Source organism: Asterias rubens, chromosome 2 (genome assembly GCF_902459465.1).
Source record: "Asterias rubens chromosome 2, eAstRub1.3, whole genome shotgun sequence".
Classification (NCBI taxonomy): domain Eukaryota; kingdom Metazoa; phylum Echinodermata; class Asteroidea; order Forcipulatida; family Asteriidae; genus Asterias; species Asterias rubens.
In genome coordinates, this window is record NC_047063.1 from 9,192,689 (window position 1) to 9,220,671 (window position 27,983).

At 38.6% G+C, this 27,983-nt stretch overlaps 1 protein-coding gene across 1 annotated transcript; it reads left to right on the plus strand.

Annotated features, from left to right (window-relative positions):
- Positions 1-78: 78 nt before the first annotated feature.
- LOC117306866 (dual serine/threonine and tyrosine protein kinase-like) lies at positions 79-27,973 on the plus strand. Its single transcript, XM_033791424.1, has 10 exons — positions 79-241; positions 8,163-9,353; positions 16,104-16,339; positions 17,566-17,649; positions 18,740-18,865; positions 19,942-20,125; positions 21,446-21,602; positions 22,319-22,568; positions 23,786-24,035; positions 25,458-27,973. Exons 1-10 carry the CDS (start codon positions 94-96, stop codon positions 25,682-25,684), a joined length of 2,853 nt encoding a protein of 950 aa, XP_033647315.1. The 5' UTR covers positions 79-93; the 3' UTR covers positions 25,685-27,973.
- Positions 27,974-27,983: the final 10 nt, after the last annotated feature.

The window sequence follows — 27,983 nt, forward strand, 5'->3', positions numbered from 1 at the left end:
CAAACTACACGTTCGTATTTTTTGTTTTATTTTCAACACACCAAAAATTAATTCAGTACACACACACCGCCGACCGACTGTCCGCGAGCCGTCATGGCGGAACGCCGTTCGCGGTCTAGAAACCGCGATTTAGCTTGGGAATTTCGCCAATTTAGCGGCCTCTCCAAGCATTTAAAGAAGATTATATATGACTCTAACGTCTCCCTTGCAGAACTGAGGACTTGTGGTCATTTTGAAGACGGTAAGGGGGAAGAAATGCAGAAGTTTGTTTATGTTTTTTATGTCTTATATGAGTTTTTTTGGTGTTGGTGAATTGTGTCTGTTTTACTTTTAAGTCCGTATGTTTTGGTTCACATGACCTCCACCCATGTGCAATAAATAGCTAGCTGTGTGGCATGACTGGCGTTATTTTGTTGTTTTGCTTCGCGACTTACAAATAATGTTCTCTTTAAGTTTACCCATGTGGGATTATTTTCAGTAAACAAAGTATTATTTAATAATTTGTTTTGTCAATGAAACTTCATTTTGGAAAGTGGGGAAACTTCAATTTGGAAAGTGGGTCAGGCCCTCTAGTCTAGTCTGGGCGGCCTACTCTTCTAACTGCCTGCCTGCATACAGAGCCCCAACAAAACAAAATGTTTGGGCAAAAGTCGGCGAGTCCAACCAGTCAGTTGTTGGGACCCGGGTCTCGTAACTCTGACTTTGTTTGGACACCCATATTATGTGTGTACTTGAATATAAGTTGTTTTCTCATTGACAACAAACAGAGGAAAAGTTTCCGCATGGCGCCACCACTTTTTCATTCGATATGAAATAATATAGTATCTAATTTACCTCATTGATATATCCCTTTTTGTAAAAATGAGTGAAAAAGTGGTGGCGCCATACGGAAAGTTATCCCAAACAGATTTGAACTGTTTCACTGGGATGGGGGAAAAAAAAGCTCAGTTTGAGCATGAAGGTAGAAAGTTGAGGTACGGAAGGCTTAACAAATGCAGTAGCAATATTCAGGGTGTTCAAGTGTTGGTCTTCAATAAAGTACAGGGTTTGCAGTGCCTTTTGTCATAAATTAAACCATTGAAACATGACCACAGGAACTTCATTAAACAGATGCAAGCGGTCCTACTACTTGCCATCAACTCGCTGACCTGCCGTCAACTCATGTTCGTGCCGTCAACTCATTAAATTTACAGAACAAATTTTATAAATGGGGCATGGAAGTGTTAAAGGCACTGTACACGTTTGATAATTGTCAAAGACAGTGTCATCACTTGGTGTATCCCATCATAACCAAAAAATAACAAGCCTGTGAAAATTTGGGATCATTTGGTCATCGAAGTTGCGAGAACATGATGAAAGAAAAAACACCCTTGTTGGACGAATTTGTTTGCTTCCGATACGAATAAAAGACTTCTAGCTAGAAGTGTTTTATTATTTTAGTGAGAAATTTCCTCTTTCTCAAAAACTGCGTTACTTCAGAGGGAGTCGTTTCCCACAATGTTTTATACTACCAACAGCTCTCCAAAAATCCAATGCTCGTTACCAAGTAAGATTTTAAGTTAACATTTGTTTTGAGTAATTACCAAATGTGTACCTTCCCTTTAAGTCTGGGCTAAACTACATTTTCTCATAGTTTTTGGTAAAATTTCATTTTACAAAAATGACTGTGTGTTGAAAAAAAAATAGTACAAATCATTGACATCTTGGGCCAAGACTAATCCATGTGAAAAAGCAAGACGGGGGCCGACGGTTTTGCTTTTTGGAATAATTTTTTCTCGAGAAAAAACCCTAAATTTGTATTCCGAAATGTAATCTAATCCTTACGCGAATTCTCTTTTAGCTATAATACTTTTGTGGAATTTAATGTATATTGGAGGAGTTGACGGCGCGTCGACGGCACACGTGAGTTGACGGCGAGTTAACGGCAAGTAGTAGGACCCGATGCAAGTGTTTCTGCAATCTGCCACATTGACTACAGTACACCACAACATGCACAGAAATTCCCATACTAGTTTAAAGCAATCGCACAACATCGGTAAACAGTATTGTCCAAAGGCCCACATTTCATGTATCACAACTGATATATAAAATAACAAACCTGTGAAAATTTACAATACAATACAATACAATACAATAATCTTTATTATATCCCAAAAAGGGTAATTCAAATGCTCGCATACAGTAAAAACATTGACACATTGAAAACATTACAAAACAGACAATGGCTATATACAATTACAAGAAAAAACACTAAAAAGCGATAAGAAAAATACCGGAGTCTGGGCGATAAGTTTATAATAAACTTTTGAAATTGAGAAAAAAAACACTGGAAGACCTACAATCTGATGTATATAATGAAAATAAGAATGGAGCAAGAACCGTACCTTGTGGAGCACCAGTATTCGAATAAATCAAACTAGATTGTGTGCCAGCAGCATTAATTTTAACATACTGAGAACGATTTGTCAAGTAATTTAAAATCCAGGACAATAGAGACTTAGGTACATCACAGTGGTTTAGTAGTTTCTGAATTAGTACATGAGGCTGAATAGTGTTAAATGCTGACGAGAAATAAAAAAACATCACTCTAGCTGAACTATTAGAGCGAACCTGTTCTAAGTGAGCATATAATTTATCTAACACTGTTAAAATAGCCAGATACAAAATCAAACAAAACATTCTTAAACAGTTTTTCACACACTTTCATTGGTATGGCTGTTAAGGCCACTGGCCGGAGATGATTCATGCATGTAACACTAGAATGCTTAGGTATAGGAATAATACAAGAGCATTTCCAAAGTTGTGGAATAGAACGGGTACTAAAAGACAAGTTAAAATAAAGGTTAAAATTCTAGAAAGCTGACCCGAACATGATTGTAAAAGCTTTGCGGAAATTCCATCCGGTCCGGCTGCCTTAGATGTATTCAGTTTTTTAAACTGACGGCAAACTTCTTGTTCAGAAACACTTAGCTCATAGGGATCTAAATCTTGTTGAAGTACATCATGAAGGTTATCAATTTCTTTATGAAAATCATATTTATCAAAATGGTTATAAAACTCATTCAACTTATTAGCATACTCAACTGATGTGTCTGGTAATTGGCTACTTTTTCTGATCTATTTGAATAGCCACTCATGAGTTTCATTCCCTCCCAAACCTTTTTCATATTGTTCTGAGTCAGAGTCTTTTCAATCTTGTTCTTGTATTTAACTTTCTCTGCTTTAAATTTATGCTCAATCAGTCATCAGAGTCGGGAGAAAATAACGGGAAAACCCACCCTTGTTTCCGCACGTTTCGCCGTGACATGTCATGTGTTTAAAATAAATCCGTTATTCTCGATATAGCGAGAATTGATAATTGTTTTAATGTTTTTCTCAAAAAGTTGAGCATTTCATGGAATATTATTTCAAGGGAAGTCTTTCACCATTACCTTCTATAAACCCTGTATGTTATTTGTAAATCTGTGAACTTTTAATTTTTGTTCTGTTCAGAAAGTGTCCAATGGCTTTAAATCCCTTACATCAAGTGTATTTCATAGGTCAGCAGGGAATTTTAGCTACGTGCGCATATGGCAAATGTGACTCTAGGTTGCTTCAAAACATTTCATTTCTTATTCTTTGCTTATTAAATGGCTTGCGCAGAATTCATTGGTAAGCAAAGTCATGACATTGGGCCTTGCCATCAATGAGGAAAAGCAAGATTTTACAGAGAGTTAATATTTTGCAATAACGCATTATTTAATGTGATCTAAATAGATCACATTAAATGCTATGTTTGTGTCAAAATGAGAAACTGAGCCCTACTGTTATCTTAGTTTCTTGAAAAAGTCCACTTTAAAAGTTGGCTGTTGATAGTCCTGTTTTTTTCAGTCAAGTCCACTTGTCCATAATATTAACCAGCAAAATGTTAAAGTAGCACACTAACATAGCACAGTGATTCTTCTTCTGTGTGTAAAAATGAAACAGAAACATTAGCCATTTATTTATAGGCATGTAATTTGACAACTGTAAAGGAATGAACGATACTGACAACTTCCCAACTTCAAACTGTCAGCCAATTTAACGGAATTCCCAAATTAAGTTGAGTCCTAAACTTGATGGTTGCCCATCTGTAGGTGGGACTAGCCCAACTTCAGACAATACTATCAACCAATATAAGGGAGTTCCCAAATTGAGTTGAGTCCCAACTTGATTGTTCTCCCATCTGTAGTTAGGGTTAGCCCAACTTCAGATATAGACCATGTCCGAAATAGCGACTTTTGCCACAGCTAAAGCTTGCGTCTGATAGTGTTGAAGAATAGGCAAACGCGCGCAATCTAGCCAAAGCTGTTACCGAAATCGCCGTTTCAGACACGACTACACCTGTCAACCATTCCTCCATGTGTCAACCAATTTAAGGCAGTGCCCAAATGGGATGCACTGGCCCAACTATTGAAGTAACACAAATTGGTGCTTGGTAATGACAGTACAATTCCTATTGCCTGTAGGAGGACCTAATCAATAAAACCAATCTGCATGAGACAGTCCTGTAATGTCAAAGTCTATGCAATCTGTAGGGGCCTCAGCGCACAATAAAATTGAAAAACCCCAAAACAAGGGTCAACTCCTAATATCAGCTCGTTAATAATTAACTGAAGGTAGACAAAGAAATTAAGAAAGCATGACTGGAGATTTTGGTTTGCATGAAGATACAATGTACATGACAGTCCTTGGTCTGTAGTTGAAACAAGGTCATCAGCTGGCTTGGTGATCAAATAAAGGATGGCTCCCAGGCGACCCTCAGGCCCAACTCTGCATTTTTAAAAGACTGGAATACTGTATGGCAGCTGCTCATTTTCCATTGCATCCATTCCCCATTTTGCGTTTGCCCTTTTTGCTTTTTGAAATTAATTAATTTAACCACGCCATGTGTACTTGGGAAAAGAAAACCTCACATTTCTTATTTTACATGCTGGCATAGAAATAACCGCCGGCACCCACAGCAATTGCCGGGCTGCCCTGTGCAAAGTTCCAATACAAATTTAAAATAGTGGAGGATGCCCTTACCTGCGAGAAATTGTTGTGCCCCTGCAAGAGCAAAGTTCAAGGCCTGCATGAAGTTGTAAACAATCTGTGATACACTCGGAGCTTTCTCTGTGTGAGTCAAACACAACCACAGCAATACAGAGATTCCTGTATCTTTCTAAGCAGGAACAAATGTTCAACTTAAAAACATGGAGGTAGAAATAGATTAATTTATGATGAAGACCTAGTAAATATGTTAGATAAACTTAGTGTATATATTTTTATTTCCTGTTTGTCCCTTTTGTGTCAATCCCTATGAAGGATTCTATGTTAGACAATGTCATAAATTGAAAGTGTTTTAACAGTCAGTGGTGAACAAATTTTAGTCAACTCGCTGTAAAATTTAACCAGGAGTACATGTAATGTAGGAGGGGCTTAAAGCCATTGGACACTTTCTTTCTGAACAGAACAAAAATTAAAAGTTCACAGATTTACAAATAACTTACAGGGTTTATGGAAGGTAAAGGTGAAAGACTTCCATTGAAAAATTATTCTGTGAAATGCTTTAGTTTTTGAGAAAACATTAAAACAATTTCAATTCTAGATATCGAGAATAACAGGTTTATTTTAAATACATGTCATGGCACGGTAAAACGTGCGGGAAAAAGGGTGTGTTTTCCCATTATTTTCTCCTGACTCTGATGACAGATTGAGCCAAAATTTTTACAGGTTTGTTATTTTAAGTTGTGATACACAAAGTGTGGGCCTTTGGACAATACTGTTTACCGATGTTGTGCCATTGCTTTAATGCAATACAATGAGGTACATGTACATGTATACATTCTAACCATTCAAGCAATCATTTTATACAAAATGCACTGTACATAAAATGGTGTGCTGTTGTTGAATGTGATAAACACATTCATAACATTAATATTATATTTACTAATTGTGACTGTGCTTCAAATAGCTGGGTTCTACATGGCCCTGACATACAATTGTGCAATCAAGTCTATACCAAACTTCAATGCATGTAATGGTGCATTTACCTAAACCAGGGGAAATACCATAGGCTGATGTAGACTATGTTCACTACACAGTCTTCCGTTGCAATCAGTTGCATTTTGCAACGTTTTCATTTCAACTTTATTGGTACCTTTTTTTACAATTAGACTGAGCAGGGTGCCTAAAAACACAGGGTACTGTTAGATATGTTAAAGTGACAAAACAAAATTTCAGTATATGAATTAGTATAAACCATAGTGTCAGAAAATGAAAGCCAACAATTGGTAAAAAACTTCATGTAATGTTTAAAACATTTTATGTGCACTGCTCATTCGTTTTTACATGGATTCATGTTCAGAGAAGGATTTGTTGAATGGGAACTGGTTTGGGGCCAAGGTTGATTTCATAAATGATCTATGGGATTAGTTTTGTCTGAGCTTTGTAAATAATACTGGTCTGTACTGAGCCATTGGAACTTGATTGTACCATGTATGTGTATGTTCACCCAATCACAAGTGGTGTTCTAATACCATATTAGGGGAGGAGGTCTGGCGCCGATTTCACAAAGCAATAAAATTCATCGCAAGACAATTTTCCAGTATCACCATAGTAATTTGTATTGTGACATCACCATTTTCATAGCAACTACGATTGATTTGCAGTTACGATCAATCTTAAATCTTTGTGAAATCGACCCCAGGGCCCTATCTCATCAATCAGCTTGTTGTGCAGAAAGCACTGATATTTACAAGCAAATTTTTTTTGGCACAATTCTAAGTGGAAATTATTTGTAATTGAATTTAATTGAATTGTATAATAAGTTATTCTGAGTGCTTAATCCCAACACTGCAAACTTTACTACATCCTGCCATGCAAAGTTTCTGAAATTTGGCTCTGTTCTCTTCAGCTTCTCCTCATTTGTTACTTAATAAATTTGTTTAGTTTACAATAGTCAGACTTTATTGACACTGCTTCAGAACTGTTCAGAACTGAACAAATATTGAAAATAAATACAGGTAGAGGTATTTATTGACAGCGCGCAAGTCTATTCAAGATCTTACAATGGCACTAAGTGCATTTTCCCTGAAGGTAGAGTCAGTTTCTTTACAAGACATTCTTTGCTTGCAATTCTTTTTACAAAATTTAGATTTAATGGACATTGGACTACGGCAAGAGAGACTTGTGATATAATAGACACAAAGAAAATATTGTGTTTTGTATTCGTTACTTTTCCCTTTTTAGTTTTTAATTTTTTATTTGAAGCCATGTTTTTGGTTAGGAGCCCACCAAATTCAATCTGCACCCTTTTTTAGCACATGGCCAAAAGGCTTGATGTTGATTTTTGAACTAGTCATTTTGATTTCGAGAGTGTCTTTAAAATAAAGAGCAAGTCAGAGGTTTTTTGTATAGGAATATACTGTGGTTAGTATAAAACTTTGTAAAATATCAATTTAGGACATTTACCATTCCTTTGACCTTTTTGGGTTGAGTGGAAGTAGTTCAAATCTTGCTGTCGCTATGGTCATTTTGGTACAAGCAACATTAGTCCCAGTCATCTCAGTCACCTGATGATGACTATAGAGCAAGCTAGTCGAAATGTTGAGACCAATTCTAGAACTCACTCCGCGGTAGAGCGATTAATTACGATCATATAAGCGAAAGTTGTAGTCCCAGCCGATTTTCTACCTTCCGCCCAGGTATTAGTTAATAAGCAGGTCAGTTCTTTTCAGATCTGAGAAGTCTACCGAACATCCGATAAATCTACTCCGCGGTAGTAGAATAAAGAAAGACAGTTCTCTAAAGAACAAACTCTACCTGGCAAGTAGATACACACATGGTGTGTATGTTACCGCAAACCTAATATCTTCACCATGCAATGCCTCAAATCCTATGCCCACTATGATGTATGTGGGTTAAAGACATTTTAGACATATTTGTACAGTTCTTTTACATTGAGGTTTCTGTTTTATAAGAGGGCATGGGCATTTCTTTTCGCAAAGGACACTTCCATTGGAAAATCTAAAAGTCTATGGGAAACTTTTGAAGGCGCACCAAGACCAGGACAACAGAAACCACGGCCTCAATGTAATTCCAAGCCTGCTTTTGTGCTAGAAAACTTAAAGAATTTCTTGTTTCCCTTCTTTATCATACAGAGCGTGTCTCGGCCCTATTATTACAAGATGAGGATGAATCTTTTATGAAGTCCATTGTCAGTGATCCACCTTGCCTTTTGATCTATGGCCAGACCTACACAGCCAAAGCTACCATTGTCAACAGACTGTTCGGCGAGCAGCTGCTGCGGGTGACAAATAGCTCAGACAATGCCAAGAGTTGGCGAGCGCTGCGATTCCGGTACGGTACCGAGAGGCGGTGTTCTCTCACCACGCTTATGGACAGCTTTGAGTTACTGAACGGGGATTACAGTCCGGAGACAAACTGGACGGCGCTCCCGCAGCGGGATATTGAAATCAGACCGGAAGATCTCGGTGATCCATGTACGGCGCAGGCAACAACGGAAGTAACTCTCAACCATCCGCTGCTTGCCACGAAGGCCGAGGTTGTTGTCGCACCCCACAACTGCCCAGACCTGAACTCGGTTAAACTCTACAACCAGTACTCTTCGCGAATGCTTCCTATTGTGCTCTTTGGGATTGAGAAGGACTACCTGACCAAGGAAGATCAAAATGACCTGCTGGAGCTGAGACTAGTCCTTGCTGGTTTGCCGGTGCTGTTTCTAGACTGCTGCCCTCACAAGGAGAGTTCACCTAGACAGTCGCACGGTGGGGAGGATGTGGGGGATGACTCGGCTTATGATAGCAATAATGAGGACCTGAGTTTCCGAGGCGATGATCAAGGAGGTAGTACGAGGGCTGTGTCCCCCGCGCCAAGGAACCCCTCAAGGTTCCAGGACATCTTGCAGGGGCAGCTGCGCGGCATGGGATTCCTGAAAGATCCGACGGAGGGGTCGGTCTTCAAAGGAGGCCTGTCCCCGACTGAGGCCGACCTGAGTCAGAGTCGGTTGGAGAAACTTTACAACATGCAGGGTATACTGGTCTATGTGCACCAGGTGCTTCAGTTGTACCTCACACGAGCCACCAACATCCTCCATGATCTTCACCTCCAGTGCATGAATATGTTCATCACGACAGCCTTTGACATGCAGCGAGACATACAGATTACACCCCGTAGGATAGACTACGCCAGGCAACGTGAGGCGGAGCTATTCGAATCTCTCAAGGAACTGGCCAATCAGAGACAAGAGGAGATTCGGAAACTGATACAGGAGACCATCCAAGACATGAAAGAACCTCTCTTACAAGAAGCAGAGAACTTTCAGTTTTCAGGTAGTACACAAGAAAACTTTAAAACTATTTTTTTATTTATTATTTAAAGGAACATTACAGAATTGGTTTTTGCTACAAAACAGTTGACTGGCAGTGTAAGCACTTTATGTAATCCACCGTACATAAACTGACAAACGGTAACCTGTAGAAGTTTGAGATCGATCGGCCATCTGGGTCATGAGAAAATAGTGAACCCGAATACAAATTTTGCATTGCATCGATCGGATGCCAAAATAAAATGAATAAAACGCTCACTGAGCGGTAAACTCAAAGTTAGATTATTTATTTCTCATCAAATATGACATTTCAGAGAGAAATACTTCAAGGGATGTTTTCAACTATCATCATCATTAGACCGTGTAAGTTTTTTGTAAATCTGTGGTCTTCACGATTTTGGTTTCTTACCAATTTAGTATTGTTCCTTTAAATTAATCAGTGAGGGCTCATATACATGTACTACTCACAAAGGCAACAAAGATAATACACCGATCCATTAGGCTCCGCCCACGGCGCACCTGTGAGCAAGAACACGTGAGCCTCTCCAATGCCATTCTGCACAACTCTGCTGAGTGTGCCAAGCATACGTGTACACATGTCAGACTTTATAGTGTCAGACTTTTGGTTGTGCAGTTGGATGTGATTGGTCAATACGCAATGGGGCGGAGCTTAACGGATCGGTCTATTGCTTCCGTGCCCCTTGTCATTGTCTTTGTGGCACTTAAAGGCAGTGGACACTATTGGTAATTGTCAAAGACTAGCCTTCACAGTTGGTGTATCTCAACATATGCATAAAATAACAAACATGTGAAAATTTTAGCTCAATCGTTCATCGAAGTTGCGAGATAATAATGAAAGAAAAATAACCCTTGTCACACGAAGTTGTGTGCGTTTAGATGGTTGATTTCGAGACCTCAAGTTCTAAACTTGAGGTCTCGAAATCAAATTCATGGAAAATTACTTCTTTCTCGAAAACTATGGCACTTCAGAGTGAGTCGTTTCTCACAATGTTTTATACCATCAACCTCTCCCCATTACTCGTCACCAAGAAAGGTTTTATGCCAATAATTATTTTGAGTAAATACCAATAGTGTCCACTGCCTTTAAAAACTGGTATAGTAAAAACTGATATGGGATACTGTAGTACACAATGTATACTGCGCCTCGAGAAAAATAGAATGCTCAGGGGATCACCGAGGGCGCGTAATTTTAACCGAAGCACAAGTAAAAAGCAGTCAATATTTGTTTTATAACACCCCATACATGTATAGATGCCTTGGTACAGCACCCTGGTTGTTAATGGTATAGGCCTAGTACATTGGTTGCTAATGGTATAGTACATGTACGTTGGTCCGCCTTTCTAGTGTACATTGTAAGTGATAAATCAATGACATTGCAGAATCTATGTGTATGAGGTGTAGTCAACACCACTTCTCAACTATCCTTGTGGGCAGCTAAAAAAAAGGTTTTCAAGGTCATATTTTAATTGTGGATTTTTACCAAGGTCTATGACCTTAACCTCATGCATGTCATGCATATGCCACATGCAGATGATTGATTGTATTTGCTGATGTTGATAATGGAAGTCATGGTGGTGGGGGGAGGGGGGGGGGGGGTTGGGGGGGGTGGGTTGATCAACATCCAATGTTAGTCATTCTACATGTAATACATGTACTGTGCATGTTTTTGCACAGAAAGGCAATGCATCCTGAACTTTGGTTGCCGCCAAAACCACAGTTGCCTGGTAGAGGATGATGTCATTTGAAAGGGTTCTAAACTCTATGGTCTAAATTCTCTATTACTCATTAGGAAGGTCGGATTTCAACCCGACAAACAGAAATTGACTTTGACCTCAAGATAACAACAGTGAAGAGTTTCCATCAACTTGTTTTTTTTGTTTATGGATTTAAGGGAACGTTACAGAAATGGTAAGAAACAAAAATCGTGAAGATCACAGATTTACATAAAACTTACACGGCCTTATGATGATGATAGTAGAAAACAACCCTTGAAATATTTCTGTCTGAAATTTCATACTTGATGACAAATAAAAAATCTGATTTCGCGTTTGGAGTTTATCGTTCAGTGAGCGGTATATTCATTTTTGTTTTGGTATCGATGCCATGCCAAATTTGTGATCGATTTTTCACTATTCGGTCTCAAACTTCTACAGGTTTGTCAGTTTATGTATGGTGGATTACATAACGTGCTTACACTGCTAGCAACAAAACCAATACTGTAATGTTCCTTTAAACAATTCTGTGTATTCAGTTACATGTAGTTTGATTATGATACCGTAGTAAGGCCATCTTTTTATCTGTGAATTGACTGCAGTTCGCTGTAAGCGCAAGGATGTACATGTACATACATCAAAGTATCTAATTATAAAGTTGTGTATGCAACCATCTTTTTGAAGGAGTGTTGGCTTATAAAAGAGCCATTGGTACATGATTTACCATAATGTTCACTCAACCAGCATTTAAATCGCTGTTGTTGGTGCCAAATGGGCCTGCTCGTATAACTCAACAGTTCCACCAGCGCTCTGAACAAAACACACTGTGCACCCCAACGTTTATTTTGCCGAAAATAAATCAAAATTGTCAACTGTGCATTAAAAGCTTACAATACAATGTCCCAGAAAAGGGGCGCAGTCAAACTAAGAATGCAGCTTCATGGCGCCACAACATTGAACATGAACAGTGTGGAATCCTGCCATCATGCTGTTTTTGTCAAAGTTAATGCTGATTTATGAATGTATAAATATCTAGGTAAAATTATACCAATAACAGTTTCAGTCCCATACAGTTTCTATTGCTGGGATTAACTTTCAGTCCAATAAAGTTTCTATTGCTGAGATAAACAGCAAGAAACTGTCACTGTATTTTTACAAGCTCACATGAAGAACAGCGAATTCATACATGTTTTAGCGAGATGACAGTGGGTACCAGCCACATCTCTGGCACTAGCATTTGCAATGATTCACAATGTTCACATAAGGTTTAACAAATATGTACAGAACCAGATTTGTATGTTCCGCTGGTTGTATTTCCAGAAGCAAATTCATGATTTTTTAATCAGTACTCCCTAATTGCAATACACTGTTGATGTTTTAGTGCATGGAAAAAAAAAAGCAATTCCAAACGGCAAAATTGTGAGAGATTTGAAGGAAATTTTCATCTTTAACAGTGTTTTTAAGCACTAGAGGTCAGAATCCCATGTGTGTATGCCTCATTTTTGAAAGGGCATGGGCACCAAGGCATACTCTTTGGTAAAGAAAGGGTGCCTGATTAGGAAATTGTAAATTTCTACTGGAGCATTTCAAGGGCACCAGGGGGCATGGAGGCTATCGGCGTTGTTGCTTAGCTGTAAAGGGGCAGGCCTGGAATCCAATGCAATTAAACAACTTTCACAACTTCACTTTCGTGGATTATTTTCATATCCATGTAAAGGAAGTCAAAACTGATCCATCGTTGAAACCACAATTACCAGGCGGAACCGCACCTGAAAGCTGTTAGGTCTCTACATGCACTTGTTTTTGTGTGTGGTGGCGGTTTATATGGGTTGTTGTGCACAGTGTCATTGTCTGGGGCATGGGATAGGCCCATGCATAGAGTGAGGCTGTCCCTCTTTGTCTTTGCAATGTCAAATGAACAAAACAAGTTAACCTCTGATATGAACAGAACCAACTCAACTGTGTAGAGTTTCAGTGACTGAATCGCACTACATCACATTGAATTATATTTGTATGCAGTTGCTATGGGAGTACAGTGTTAAGGCCGGGTTATAGTCGGTCGCGTGATGCTCGCGCGACGGAAATCTTGCGCGCAATCCTAAGACTGAGGCCTGAAAACCGTGTCTTTTTATGATCGCGCGTCAAGATTTCCGACGCCCGACCATCGCGCGACCGACTATAACTCGGCCTTTACAGTGTAGGTGTACAATGTCTTATTCTTAAAGCCACTGGACACTGTTATTGGTAATTGTCAAAGACTAGCCTTCACAGTTGGTGTAGCTCAACATATGCTTAAAATAACAAGCCTGTGAAAATTTGAGCTGAATCGGTCGTCGAAGTTGTGAGATAATAATGAAGGAAACAAACACCCTTCTCACATGAAGTTGTGTGCTTTCAGATGCTTGATTTCGAGACCTCAAATTCTAAATCCGAGGTCTCAAAATCTGCATTACTTCAGAAAACTACATTACTTCAGAGGGAGCCGTTTCTCACAATGTTTTATACTATAAACAGCTCCCCATTACTCGACGTTACCAAGTAAGGTTTAATGCTAATAATTATTTTGAGTAATTTACCAATAGTGTCCACTGCCTTTAAAAAGGTACTAAATTGGGGGAATTCAGCATTGGTTATTTTAAACTAGTTTTAATATGGGCAATTTATCTTTAGACGTCAAAATAAAAGTGCTCATCACCGTTTTTTCCCTGACCGGTTTTTGAAGTTACTGGTCTTTAACAATAACCAAAAATATACCCTGCTTTGAGGGAGAAATCAGGTGAGCGAAATAAACAATTTTTGTTGGAAGATGGAACAGTTTAAATGGCACCAAAGCAATGACCAGAGGCATTGAGGCAATTGCCTACATTGCCTTTGTGCAGGATCATTTATTTTTTGTGTAATATGGATTACCACACTACACACATACATGTACTTGCACTAAAAAGTATGTTATAAGTATTCGAACACATTGAGCCGGAAACTTGACAAAGGTCACCGAGGAAATGGTCATGTCTCATTAAAGCTTCTGTAGACTTAAAAAAATTAAAAAAATTAGGCCTTATCATGCAATTTCATGTCGGTTTTAAGGTCGCTGTCCAGTCTGTTCTGGGTTGGCCTGCTTTCTCCCTATGGCTCTCCTCAACTTGGCCCTGTGCTTCGCGTCCCTTGCATTAAATCCAAGCAGTTGTGGTAATTTTGCAGTTATGTAGACATGGAGCTCTGCCACGTCTTGAGCGATCGGCCAATGGGTGTGGGCCCACCCAAATTTTTCTTTAAATGAAATTTATTTTGGTGTAATATCCCAGGTTGTTTGTATCGTAAACTTGGGTGTGATCCCAGGTTAAAGGTGCAGGCACTGGACACTATTGGTAATTGTCAAAGACCAGTCTTCTCACCTGGTGTATTACAACATATTATGCATAAAATAACAAACCTTTGAAAATTTGAACTAAATTGGTTGTCAAAGTTGTGAGAGAATAATGGAAGAAAAAACCCATTGTCGCACAAGTGGTGTGCTTTCAGATGCCTGAATTCGAGACCTTTGCTACTCAATATTGGCTGTCAGTGTGCACAACATATTTTAAGTACATGTACATGTATCAACACAAGCCACTTTACAACCTAAGGCAGGGATATGTATACATTGCACTTTTATTAACTGTATGACAGGAAATTCATCTCCATGCACACGAAGACCTACTGTACAGTACACATGTTTGATCACACAAACCATGCACACTGTCTCTGACTATTTTGTCAACTCTACCAATTCTGTATATTACCTTTAGTTCTAAATATAGAGTTCTGATTGTTGTACACAATTTCCCTGATTGCTTGTGTGTATGTGGTAAGGGGAATATTGTGTTAGCAAAGCTGAAGTACACCAGGAAAAAGGTATCAAATGAATTTTCCTTGAAACGTCTTGTAAAGTGATTCAATGATTCAAGATGTGCTTTTAATTCAAGGACATCCGATTGTATCCACTGAATATCTTACATTCTTGTATGCCATCTCACTCTGTTTACAAATGGAAGACCTTGTATTCTGGGGTCTTTCTTACATCTGAGAGCAAACAATTCTATGCAACAAGGGTGTTTTTTCTTTCAGTATTTTCTTGCAACTTCGATGAGCAATTGAGCCCATATTTTCACAGGTTCCAGGCCTGATACTTAACGGAGGCAATGAAGGCAATGAAGGTGATTGCCTCAATGCCCCCTGGTCATTGCCTTTATACAGTGTCCTTTAAAAAAGTAAAAATTTACAATTTGCACATAGGATGCCCTTTGCCAAGGAGAAAAAGCCTTGGTCTTGGCTTTTCAAAACCAGAGCATACATGACCACGTCTGAGGTTCAAATGCTATTTTATGCTTACAAATATTGGGATACACCAAGTGAGGCTTCTGGTCTTTGACAATTACCAAAGGTATAACCCTGCTTGCAATGTCCCATCTGAATGACCAAGCAATTTATGGTGAAGTATCTAGCTCAAGGACACAAGTGTTTGGACTGGGACTTGAATCTCAACTCATGCTGATCAGAAACACCAGGGCCAAATTTCATAGCTCTAACGATCACCATTATCCGTTAACTGTGCAAGCGCAATGTTTTACGCTAGTTGTGTAAGCAAAGCTTACCTACATTAATAATGTGGTGTAGACACTCGCATATTTCCTGCTAACCCAATAAATGACATATAAGTGCAGAATTCCCTGATTCCGTAGGCACCCACACTGTTTGCTTGCGGTAAGCAGAGCCACAAATTTGGGCCCAAAGCATAAGTTCATAGCTCTTAACCGCCCTGCTACACGAGTTTAGGCCCTAACTCAGGTGTGTATGCTTCATTTGGACAGGGCAAGGGCACAAAGGCCCGTTTTTCTCCTTGGTAAAAGCCACCCTGTCTGGAAATTATAAATTTCTACTGGAGCATTTCAAGGGCACCAAGGCAATGACCAGGGGGCATTGAGGCAATCGCCCATGAAGTATCATTTAACTGACATGGAATTTTGTTTGTTTGGATACAGATTTAGAGATATCCATAGATGGTGAGATCAGCCAAGCCAAGGAGATCCGAGGATGCACCGCTCAGATTCAGGAGCTGACTCTGAACAGAGTCAACACGGCCGTTGTAGAGAAACTCATCAGCTCTGTGGATTACTTACATGATAGCTTCGTAGGGACGCTGACGAGATGTCTGGAGAGCTTAGAGAAGGGTGATGAAGGACTGGTGGAGACCACTGCAAGCATGGCGTTAAAACAGGTAACACACGTTTCAAACAGGTGCGCCAGAGGCGCAACAAACCAAATAGAATAAGGAGTTTGTTACTCAGGTTGTGCGGCATTCAACTTAATATCGAAGCAAAGTTGATTTACCCAAAAGACACGTTATCCGGAGGGTGTTGGTTCGAGTCCCACTCTAGTCAATTTTCTTTGTTCAACCCCAAGTTATTAATTTTGTTGAGTATTTACCAATCTATGACCACACCTTTAAAGGCACTGGACACTTGGTAAATTCTGAAAATAATTCTTAGCATAAAAACTTACTTGGTTACGAGCAATCGAGAGTTGTTGATAGTTTATAACATTTGTGAGAAAAGGCTCCCTCTGAAATAACGTAGTTTTTGAGAAAAAAGTAATTTCTCACTCAAATTTTAGAATTGAACTCCAGACCTCAGCTGAGGTCTGGAATTCAAGCATTTTAAAGCACACAACTTGTTCGACAAGGGTGTTTTATTCTTTCATTATTCTCTTGCAACTTCGACAACCAATTGAGTTAAAATTTCCACGGGTTTGTTATTTGATGCATATGTTGGGATACACCAAGTGAGAAGACTGGTCTTTGACAATTGCCAAAGGTGTCCAGTGCTTTTAAGAAGTTTTTTTTTCTTCTTTAATATATTCTCTTGCAAGTTCAATGACCAATTCATTTTCACAGATATTTTTGTGTTATGCATATATGTTTGGATACGATTTCAAAAAGCACTACGTTTGTGACATCATACTTTTCTTAGCAACTGCAATCTATTTGCAGTTAAGATCTTTGATTGTCAAAGACCAGTCTTCTTACTTGGCGTATCTCCACATATGCATAGAATAACAAACCTGTGAAAATTTGAGCCCGATTGGTCGTCGGAGTTGCGAGATAACTATGAAAGAAAAAAAACACCCTTTTTGTCACACGGAGTTGTGTGCTTTCAGATGCTTGATTTTGAGACCTCAAATTCTAAACTTGAGGTCTCAAAATCAAATTTGTGCAAAATTACTTCTTTCTCGAAAACTACGTCACTTCAGAGGGAGCAGTTGTTTTTTACTATCAACCTCTCCCCATTACTCGTCACCAAGTGAGGTTTTATGCTAATAACTATTTTGAGTAATTACCAATAGTGTCTGCCTTCAAAACTCCCCTGTAATGCTTCTCGATGTACTTTTTGTGAGACTTTCCTCAGATCAGACTGATAAACTTTTGGGTTTGATTGTATACAACAGATTTTGAATTCAGCTTACCAGGTGGAAGTCACAGTGAAGACCAGTTCCTCATTCATCAAGGTCATCTGGGAGCGAATGAAAGAGGTATGTGTCTCACACAAGAAAGTAGTTGGTTACTATAAAGAAACAGGATCCCTCTGCTTCGAGAAAAAGTGCCTGAACTTGTACTTTATATATGGTTTAATCAAAGACAGTTTCACAAGGTCCAAATGTGTCTGTTTACCACAAAAGTCTGTGCCTACAGCTCACTGCCGGGTAAGCGCCATATTTCTGCGCTAGCTGTGTAAGCAAAAATGTGAATAGGCCTATACTTCTGTCTATAGACCATGTGAACTTTGTTTACAATAAGTGTGACCTTGTACATTCTTTGAGTATTCTGGCAGTCAAGATACTACACTGGTCCTATGGAAAGTTGACATTTTGTGTCATAATTTCCACATAAAACCAAGAGTTGTGAAGTAAAAGCTGGTCAAGTTTTGAGATGTTCCCCTTTTCATCATATCAAAAGTTGATAAGAATGTGACAGTGCAATCTCCATAAAATGTAAGATTTTATGTTTTCTTCCATTGAGCTGTATACAAAGCATGCCTGCAGGAAGTCCAGGCTCTGTGTCTCTTTTGTAAACATGTGATGTCACAGGTCACATCGTCTATACCTAAACAACCTACCTAATAATTACCTGTTCATGTTTGTTGTGTTGTCATTTAGCCTGTGAGAAAGACTCTGCTAGAGTTGAATGTAAAAAGAAATTTGTTCAAACGACATTTCATATTCAACATGTTCAAGAATAAACCACAAGGAAAACTGACAGGATAAATATAAACAAAATTTGGGTTTGAACAAAGACAAATTTACTAGAGCGGGATTTGAATCAACAACCTTCAGTTTAATGCGCTGGCAATTTACTCATTGATCAATCTAGCCCTACATGTAAGTTGGCAGTCTCCTTATTTTGTCAACATCTTTGTTTAGGGGTGCCAGTCAGAAGCCCTGCACCTGTTAACTGCAGTGTAGCCAAGGATCACACCCAGGGGAGTCCGCAAAGATAGGTTATAGATACATGTAGCTCAATTGGTAGAGTGCCGGCTTGTTAGATTATCGTTTCTCTGTTAGATTATCTGCATTCCATTAGACTCATTTTGACTGGTTCATGTACTCTTTATCCCTGTTTTAGATTCTACAATCCATGAAACCCTTCAAGGCCCCTCCGGTTGTGGACAAGGACTGGAAGAGGAAGATTGCTCTCAACATGCTCAACAATCTAGACGAGTCAAAGCTAGCCAAGAGTATCTGCTCACAGGTACGTCCATCCTCTGCTGTTTTCTATTCCACTTTTGGAGTAAAGAGAACTTTTTTGTGGTTTAAAAACTTTCATTATTTTATATAGAAGAAGGGTAACAGTTGAAATGACGTTGGGCCCGATTTTGTTAAGCTGCTCATCTACGTGGCATCGTATAATATTCACAGGACATTCCTTTGTGTATGCAAGTACTGTGCTAGTTTCTCTCATGAAAACTGGGACAGGAGGTACTGGAACTCACGCTTGTTGTTTGTGAGTATTCTCACTTAGTGTATCTCAACATATGCACAAAAAAACAAACCTGTGAAAATTTGAGCTCAATTGGTCGTCGAAGTTGCAAGATAATAGTGGAAGAAAAAACACCCTTGTCACACAAAGTTGTGTGCTTTCAGATGCTTGATTTTGGGACCTCAAAATCTAACTCTGAGGTCTTGAAATCAAATTCGTGCAAAATTTCTTCTTTCTCTAAAACTACAATGTACATGTATGTTAATTCAGAGGAAGCCGTTTCTTACAATGTGTTATACTATCAACAGCTCTCCATTGCTTTTCACCAAGTGAGTTTTAATGCTAACAATTATTTTGAGTAATTACCAATAGTGTCCAGTTCTTTTAAATGAATAGACAGGTTTGCACTTTTGTTTATCATTGATACAGCTCAATGGGGAATAAATCTGAGTACTCTTAGATTCCAGCATACTAAAATACCAAGGTTTTGCAACGCATCGTTAACGCATTGATTATTACTCACAAGTGAACCACAACAGCGGTGCGTATTGAGAAACTTTGTTGTTTTGCCTTTGTCTGGTTTTCAAAAACAGTTGAGCAGAAGTGGTTCAGCAGAAAATATTGCTTAGCTTAAAAAAAAAAAATTTTTGCTTAGTAGAAATGAGCACGTTTCCACTCATAAATTATACAATTGACATGGTAGTTTGGCTGGTGCCCAAATTCTAGTAAGCATAATGTTGTTGTGCTTAGCTACTTTTTGTGCTTTAAGCAGCCTTATGAAATACAGCCTAGATGTATTGTCTCAATTGATTGGTTTCAATATCTTTTTTTTCTTCTTCTGGTTGCAGTTTCGGTCTCGACTGAATAATTCCCATGACATGTTCTCATCATCGCTACGCCAGCTTGAGAATAAACATTCCGGTCGGCTGGAGAAGACGGAGGAGCAGAGGATGAGAGTGAGGAAGGTTCATGCCCCGCGGCTTGCCCGCTTAGCTCTGGACAGCACGTCACTACGAGACATGGTCCTCTACGGTATGTACTTCATCAAAAATTAAAAAAATTCAATATTATTGTTAGGATGTCGAACAAAGATATGAGCGCTGGAATACTAAATGGAGTAGAGCGATAGCAAGCGGAAGTGGTGAACAGCGCCCTCAAGAGTTGGATAGTGTGGATAGCGCCATGCGCTACCACCTTGCCTCCTTTGTCGTTGCCTGTGCATCGTTCACTGTTTTCAGACTAATAAACCAAGTGTTCCGAATCCATGGTGTGGTGAGTAGTTAATTTCAACTGTAGACAAATACCGCCAAACCAACCCCCTCCACATTTTAATTTTTGTTATTCAATGCTCTAAGTAAACACAGAACATTACAGCCAAAAATATGTACAAAATTACATACAAAGACAAAAACAGAGAGGGAATAACAGACAGACAGCCAAACCGGAATACAAAGTTCTACGGTCAACGTTCCTTCCAATATGCTTCAGGGCAATTCCAAGCAAACATGGACATGACAAAAAAAATTAAATATTTGTCACAACTTTCTTTCGACTCAAAAGTTAAAGCTAACATGAAATCAATTTATTTTGAGTTATTGACAAGGAATGAACCCAATTTTGCCAAATAAGAACTCAGCTTGGGCTCCATGTAGGCTTGGCTTAATTGATTGGAAAACTTTAATGCGACTGACCGTAATGCCACTGACCATGGTCTTGCCATGTATGCCTAAATGTTCAAGTTGCTGACCATTTATTTGTATCCTGTTGGATACTCATGTATAAGAGCTAGGTTACTTTTTCTAACTTTATAGTTACAGGAAACTTTTGAATTGTGACTAGTGAATTTATTCCCTTCCTTTCTGTGTAATGCGACTGACCGCTTTTTACAACGTTGTAACATCCAGAGTTCAAGGGCCCACAACGTTTCTAATATCAACTCAAAGCCTTGGGAGTCAAGTACTAAATCAGTCTATAAACTTAGTGGAAAGAATATCTCACACACAACTACTAGCACCAAGATCAAGAAATGACACAGAAAAGTGTAATGCGACTGACCATGGAATTGCCCTTCACCTAAACTCTCTTCCCAACAATGTGAAAGACTGTTCCACGCTAGAACAATTTAAATCTACACTTAAAACCCATCGTTTTAATAACAGAAGCGCTTTTGTATTATGTGCCATACAAGAACTGCTTATTATTATTTATTATTACTTGTAAAGTTTGCAAATTTGATTTGAATAATACCTGGTACCTTGTTCAGTCACAAATGAATGCTAAATTCTTCTAACTAAAACCAGTATTGCAACATGTATGTATGTCATAAGCTTTTGTTGTAATTTGTCACCTCAGGTATGCCGAAGCTGGAGCGTGAGGTTGGGCGAGGGCAGTATGGTGTGGTTTACTCCTGTAGGTCGTGGGGTGGTCTGACATCGCTGGCTGTGAAGTCGGTAGTCCCACCTGATGACAAACACTGGAATGACCTAGCCTTGGAGTTCCACTATACAAGGTGAGTGTCCTCCAATTGTGTATTCTCCACAAAATGTGTATTATCCACAAAATCGGTATTCTCCACAAAATGTGTATTATCCACAAAATCGGTATTATCCACAAAATGTGTATTATCCACAAAATGTGTATTCTCCACCAAATGTGTGTTATCCATCTAATGTGTGTTATCCATCTAATGTGTGTTATCCATCAAATGTGTATTATCCCTCAAATGTGTATTATCTACAAACATGACAAATTGTGTATTCTCCAGCAATTGTATGTTTTCTACAAAATGTGTATTATCTACAAAATGTGTATTATCCACAAAAAGTGTATACTCCATGAAATGTGTATTTTCCATGAAATTTGTATTCTCCATGAAATTTGTATTCTCCATCAAATTTGTTTACTCCATGATATGTGTATTTTCCATAAAATGTATATTGTCCACAAAATGTTTATTTTCCATCAAATGTGCATTATCTACAAAATGTGTTTTCTTCAATAATTGTGTATTATTCACAAAATGTGCATTCTCTATCAAGTATGTTTTATCCTCAAAATGTGTATTCTCCATCAGATGTGTATTCTCCATCAAATGTGTAAAATTATCCACACAACAAAAAAGTTTTATTAAAGCAGCTCTTTGGAATTGGGCCCAGGAGTTTGAAGCTTGACGGAGCAGAGGAATTTCTTCTCACAATAACGGTTCTTCCTGTTGTGCTTTCCCAGGTCCATAAGCGAGCACGAGAGGGTAGTGACACTCCGTGGGTCGGTAGTGGACCACAGCTACGGTGGTGACGGTTGCTCCCCGGCCGTCCTCCTCATCATGGACCGACTACAGAGGGATCTCCATGTAGCTATCAAGGCCGGGTTGGACTTCCCTGGCCGGTTGCAGGTCGCTCTGGATGTGGTGGAGGGCATGAGATACTTGCACAGTCTGGGACTGGTGCACAGGGATATCAAGCTGAAGAATGTGCTGGTCAGTTCAACTTTAAATCAAAATTTTGATTGCCCTTGATTTCTGTATTTTGCAATGCCATTGTGTCTAGAATTAGCGAGAAATAAACAAAAATTTCAATAAAATTAAACATATATTTGGTTTGCGGTAACACCATGTGTGTGTCTACTTGCCAGATAAAGTTTGTCTTTTAGAGAACTGTCTTGCCATATATTCTACTACCACAGAGGAGATTTTTCGGGAGGCTCCTCAGTACTGAAAAGACCTGTCCTGCTTTTTAAAAACAATTAACCGGAAGGTATAGAAAATTGGCTGGGACTAAACTTTAGTTTATAGGATCGTTATTAACTGCACTACCACGGAACGACTTCTTAAAGGAACACGTTGCCTTGGATCAGACGAGTTGCTTGTCTGAAATGCATATGGTTGGAAAGATGTTTTAAAAGTAGAATACAATGATCCACACAAAGGTGCCTTGAAATTGCGAGGTTTTCCTTTTACTGTGCGAACTAACACGGTCGGCCATTTATGGGAGTCAAAAATTTGCTTCCATAATTGGCCGACCGTGTTAGTCGACGAGGTAAAACAAAAACCATGCAATTTCGAGGCATGTTTGTGTGGATCATTGTATTCTACTTTTACAACATCTTTCTACCCGTATGCATTTTATAACAAACGGTTATGAATGCTTTTCAAAGACCAACTCACCATTCAAGGCAACTTGTTCCTTTAATTGGTCTCAAAGTTTCGACAAGCCTACTCTTGTCATCATCAGGAGACTGTCTCCTAATCAACCTGGCAAGTAGATATACACATGGTGTTACCGCAAACCAAATATATATGGATACTTCACCATGCAATGCCTCAAATCCCACGATAAAACTAAACTTATTCTAAAAGGGTTTTTCTGTTATATTACATTAGCATAGGTGAAAAATTATGATGGTTATTAACTTTGAAAGACAAGGTGCCCTTTTAGATAATCGAGTAACATATGTTGTTGTGAATTGTCTATTGCATAATGTTGAAAAAGCTATGTTGATAGAGTATTTCCAGTATAATAATAATTAGTATTTTTTATTATAATAATAACAACATTTCTAGTACGTCATGTCTCTCAATGATAACACTCTTGCACAAAAAGACATCTGCTAATACACAAGACAACCAAAAGTTTCATGGCAATGGTTTCCAAATTTAAACTAAACGCATTTTATCTTGTTTCTGATCCCCCACAGCTTGATAAATACGACCGTGGCAAGATCACCGATCTCGGCTTCTGCAAACCGGAAGCCATGATGAGCGGAAGCATTGTGGGTACGCCGATCCACATGGCCCCCGAGCTCTTCTCCGGGAAGTACGACAGCAGCGTGGACACGTATGCCTTTGGGATTCTCTTCTGGTACGTGTGCGCAGGTCATGTCCGCTTACCAACGTCATTCGAGCAGTGTGCCAATAAAGACCACCTCTGGAGCTCCGTCAAGAAAGGTAAACCAGAAAAACACCCCCCCCCCATCACAAAAAAAGAAAAGAAAAAAAAGAAGCTGTGTTGCCCTCCACTTTATAATAAATGCATAAAGATAGTTTAGGCAATCCTATTTGTTGAAAGGTGGCCACAAGAACATGTTTAACTGAGCCTAATTTCATACAGCTGCTTTAGCAGAAATGATTGCTTGACACATTTTGCTAAGCAGAAATGGGCAGGATTCCAGTCACAAATTGTACATGTGACGTGGTAGCTTGGTTGGTAACCTTATTGTGGTCAGCATAATAGCTGCTTTTTGTGCCTAAGCAGCTTTATGAAATAAGCCATTTGCGTGTTAGATTTGAATATTGTCTGGTACAATGATGTGCTTGATCACAAATTACCACTTACATTTGAATTCCTCGGACTATTGAGACATTTGCTATGTCACATGATTAGGGGCAAGCTTTTGCTTAGTTACGAAAGAGACGGCGAACACCCATACAATTTTTTGAATGAAGGTGTATGGCAAAATGAGCAAAAGGGTCTGCTCATCTGGAGGTTGCTATACAAGAGCTTGCCCCAAATCATGTGACATAGCAACTGTCTCTATAGTCTGGTGACAAGTTTGTTCATGATTTATTGTTTTTTTTATACCGTCTTCTTTATATCATTATATTTGTATATATCTGTAAATTGTAATTTTATTCTTGTTGTCTATTGTTGCTGTGCTTTTCTTGTATGTATTGTATGGTCTCCTTTACACAGGGAAGACAAATTTCATGTTTTTTATCATGACAATAAATATTTTTTTAAATCTAAATCTGAGTCTTTCTTGAACATCTTGATCACCTCTTACTTGATAATTTTGATTGTTCTATAAATTTACCTTGTAGTAGAATATTAATTTCAAGTTGATTTGCTTGTAAATTTGGAGTTTTGTTCTATAAACTTAAATTTTAACTTTATTTTTGTTGTTTAAATTTACCTTGTAGAATATACATTAATTTCAAATTTATTAACTTGGTAATTTAGAATATTCGTTCTATAAATTAACCTTGTAATGGACACATTAATTTAAAATATATTAACTTGGTAATTTTGATATTCGTTCTATAAATTTACCTTTTAGTAGATACATTAATTTAAATTTATTAACTTGGTAATTTTGATATTCGTCGTTCTATAAATTTACCTTTTAGTAGATACATTAATTTAAATTTACTCACTCGGTAATTTAGATTTTCGTTCTATATAAATTTTAAACGGCCAATTAAGAACGAGTCACTACTCTTTTATTCCCTTATTTATTAACCGTGGTAAATTAGATTTTCGTTCTACAAATTTACATTGTAGTAGATTAATTAATTTCAAGTCAACTTACTTCATCGTTTATTTGTTGTTCTGTTAATTTTAACTGCGTTTTTTTCCTGCTCTCTCTTCAGGCGTACGCCCAGAGAGACTGAACGTTTTTGACAAACCCTGCTGGGATATGATGTCCGACTGTTGGGCAGGGGAGCCAGCCGACCGCCCCTTACTGGGAGACGTTCAGATCCGACTGCAAGAAATCCACCGAGGGGCGCTGGAGTCTCGTAGCAGGGCTGCGACAAAACTGAAGGACCTTACCAGCAAACAGGCGGAGCAAGGAAAGGCACCCATACAAGAAAAATGACCAGGCTGCAGTCAGAAACCAGCTGTAATATCATAGAGTGTTAACTTGAATCAGGGGCACTGATGTACTTGTTTGTTTGTTTAGCTGGGATGCGTTCCACTTGCGCAAACATTGCCAACGTTTGCGTACAAACGCTAATGATTTTGAGTCCAAACGAGTTGTGCGCTGCCGCTGTTGGCGAACGTTAGCAACCATAGGCGAATGTATATCTGAGGTGTTGGTTGGTGGTTTAAAAATGATGGACAAGACGAAAGCAGGTGATATTATTTTCTTGTGCACGTATTTATAGTGTGTTTTCGGTGGTTGATATTAACGCAGTCAGCTGGAGTTGAAATAACAACTTTAGTTAGTTGATGTAATGATTTACAAAAGAGGATAATACAGTCAAAACCAACGTTACAAAAAAAAATATGTCGGTGTCGCCATCTTCATTACATAATGCTGCAAATGGTTCCAATGACGACACCCCTGCCAATAAGAGAACTCTGCAAAGCTCCCACTAGGGGATATAAACACCAAGCTGGCAACAGCCAATCTCTTCAGTCTGGTACATTGTCTATGATTATGGATTGCACAAATCAATAAATTGTGATTCAGTGACTAATCAACTAGACTTTCTAGTCATTGTGATATCAGCGGTTAGCTTGGTCGGATTCGAACCCACAACTCTCTGATTGCAAATCCTGCAGTCTTACCACTGGTGAAGCTTTTCCCCTGTCATTAAACCTCAAAGCAGGTTAAGTCATGCCTCTAAACCTTTTTCATGCTGCCTCCATCTTGGTCATGTTCCTCGTATCGAATAACGATAGTGAATGCTAATAATCATTTTGCAAATATGAACCAGACTATTTTGTTCTTCCAGCCTCAGTTTGGTAACATTGATATCAATGGTAATGGTCTATTGTGATGGGAGACTCACTGTTCCAGTCTGGCTGGTTTGGGGTTGCTGATTTTTTTCCCCCATTGATTTCATTTTGTTTTTTGTTTCTTTCAATCTTTGTCATTTATTTATAATTTATCGATTTCTTTCATTCTTGGCTGTACTGTTTGGGAAGTTTGGAACAGGTTCCATTCACTTGAGAAGTGTTCTCAAATTAAAGGGGTTTCACAAGTCTACGGATTCGTCAACTCTTTGTTGTGTGTTCTAGGGTCGCTTAACCACTTTAAGATGGCTGTTAACAAAGTCTACAGGAGTTCATACACATTCCTTAAAAAACCGGCTAGGCTCGTTAAGAATTATTTTACACATGGTGGGGTATCAATATATATTTGGTTTGCGGTGACATCATATGTAAGTAATACATTTGAAAGTGTAAACAGGGTTTCTCTTTTGCCGTGCTTTACACGCCTATAAAGTGTTGGTCTGAGAAAGACCAGTTAAACCAAAAATTTATTCAGTCAAGTAACAAGACCACATTTATACCAAATTACTTAGGATTTGGTTTACTTGCAAAACCTACGCCAACGTGTTTGTATGATTTGTTTGCCTGACACAAAACACGATGACCGTGAGTCAAAGTTTGACGTGCACCATATATGGATGGATAGAGTTATCGGAACGGTCTCTATATCCAAATTTGTACTCTTGCGAAACTTCTCTTTTATGAAAGTACATTGGAATGAATTTCTTTAAGTTTTCTTTTTAATTACAATCTTCTTGGCATTTTTGAAAATTTAAAAGGAATTGAAAAAAAGTGCCTAAGTATTTTCTTGTTTACTGTCCTGAAATGATATACCTTATATAAATGTGTAAATATTGGTTGATGTTACTAAAGTATTAATATCACAGTTTTATGAAACAATGTCGTATGGCCTTAACTAAAATTGTGTTTGTTTCCCACAAAGCTTTGCTCTGAAAGAGCATATTTTTCTGCCGCATATCATATTTTGCTATTTTAAAATGCTATAAAAAAGGACCACTCAAAATACCCAGTTCAGGGTCTTTGAGAAACACAGGTTCCCTGGTGTTCAGGCTCATAAAATACTAGGAGCCTGGTAATTCTAGTGCGCTGTTTTCAAAATACTCTGACTTAGTCTTTTTGAGGTATGGCGGACACTATAGGAGTACACTGTTTAGTTAGGAGCCTGGTAATTCTAGTGCGCTGTTTTCAAAATACTCTGACTTAGTCTTTTTGAGGTATGGCGGACACTATAGGAGTACACTGTTTAGTTTGGGTTTATACAGACAGATTTATCCAAACACCGATCTCAAGATCTGGTGCTTCTGTTCAACCGAGTTTACAATTTATGTTTGAATCCCCGTCGTGACACTTGTGTCCCTGTGGGTAAAATGGGTACC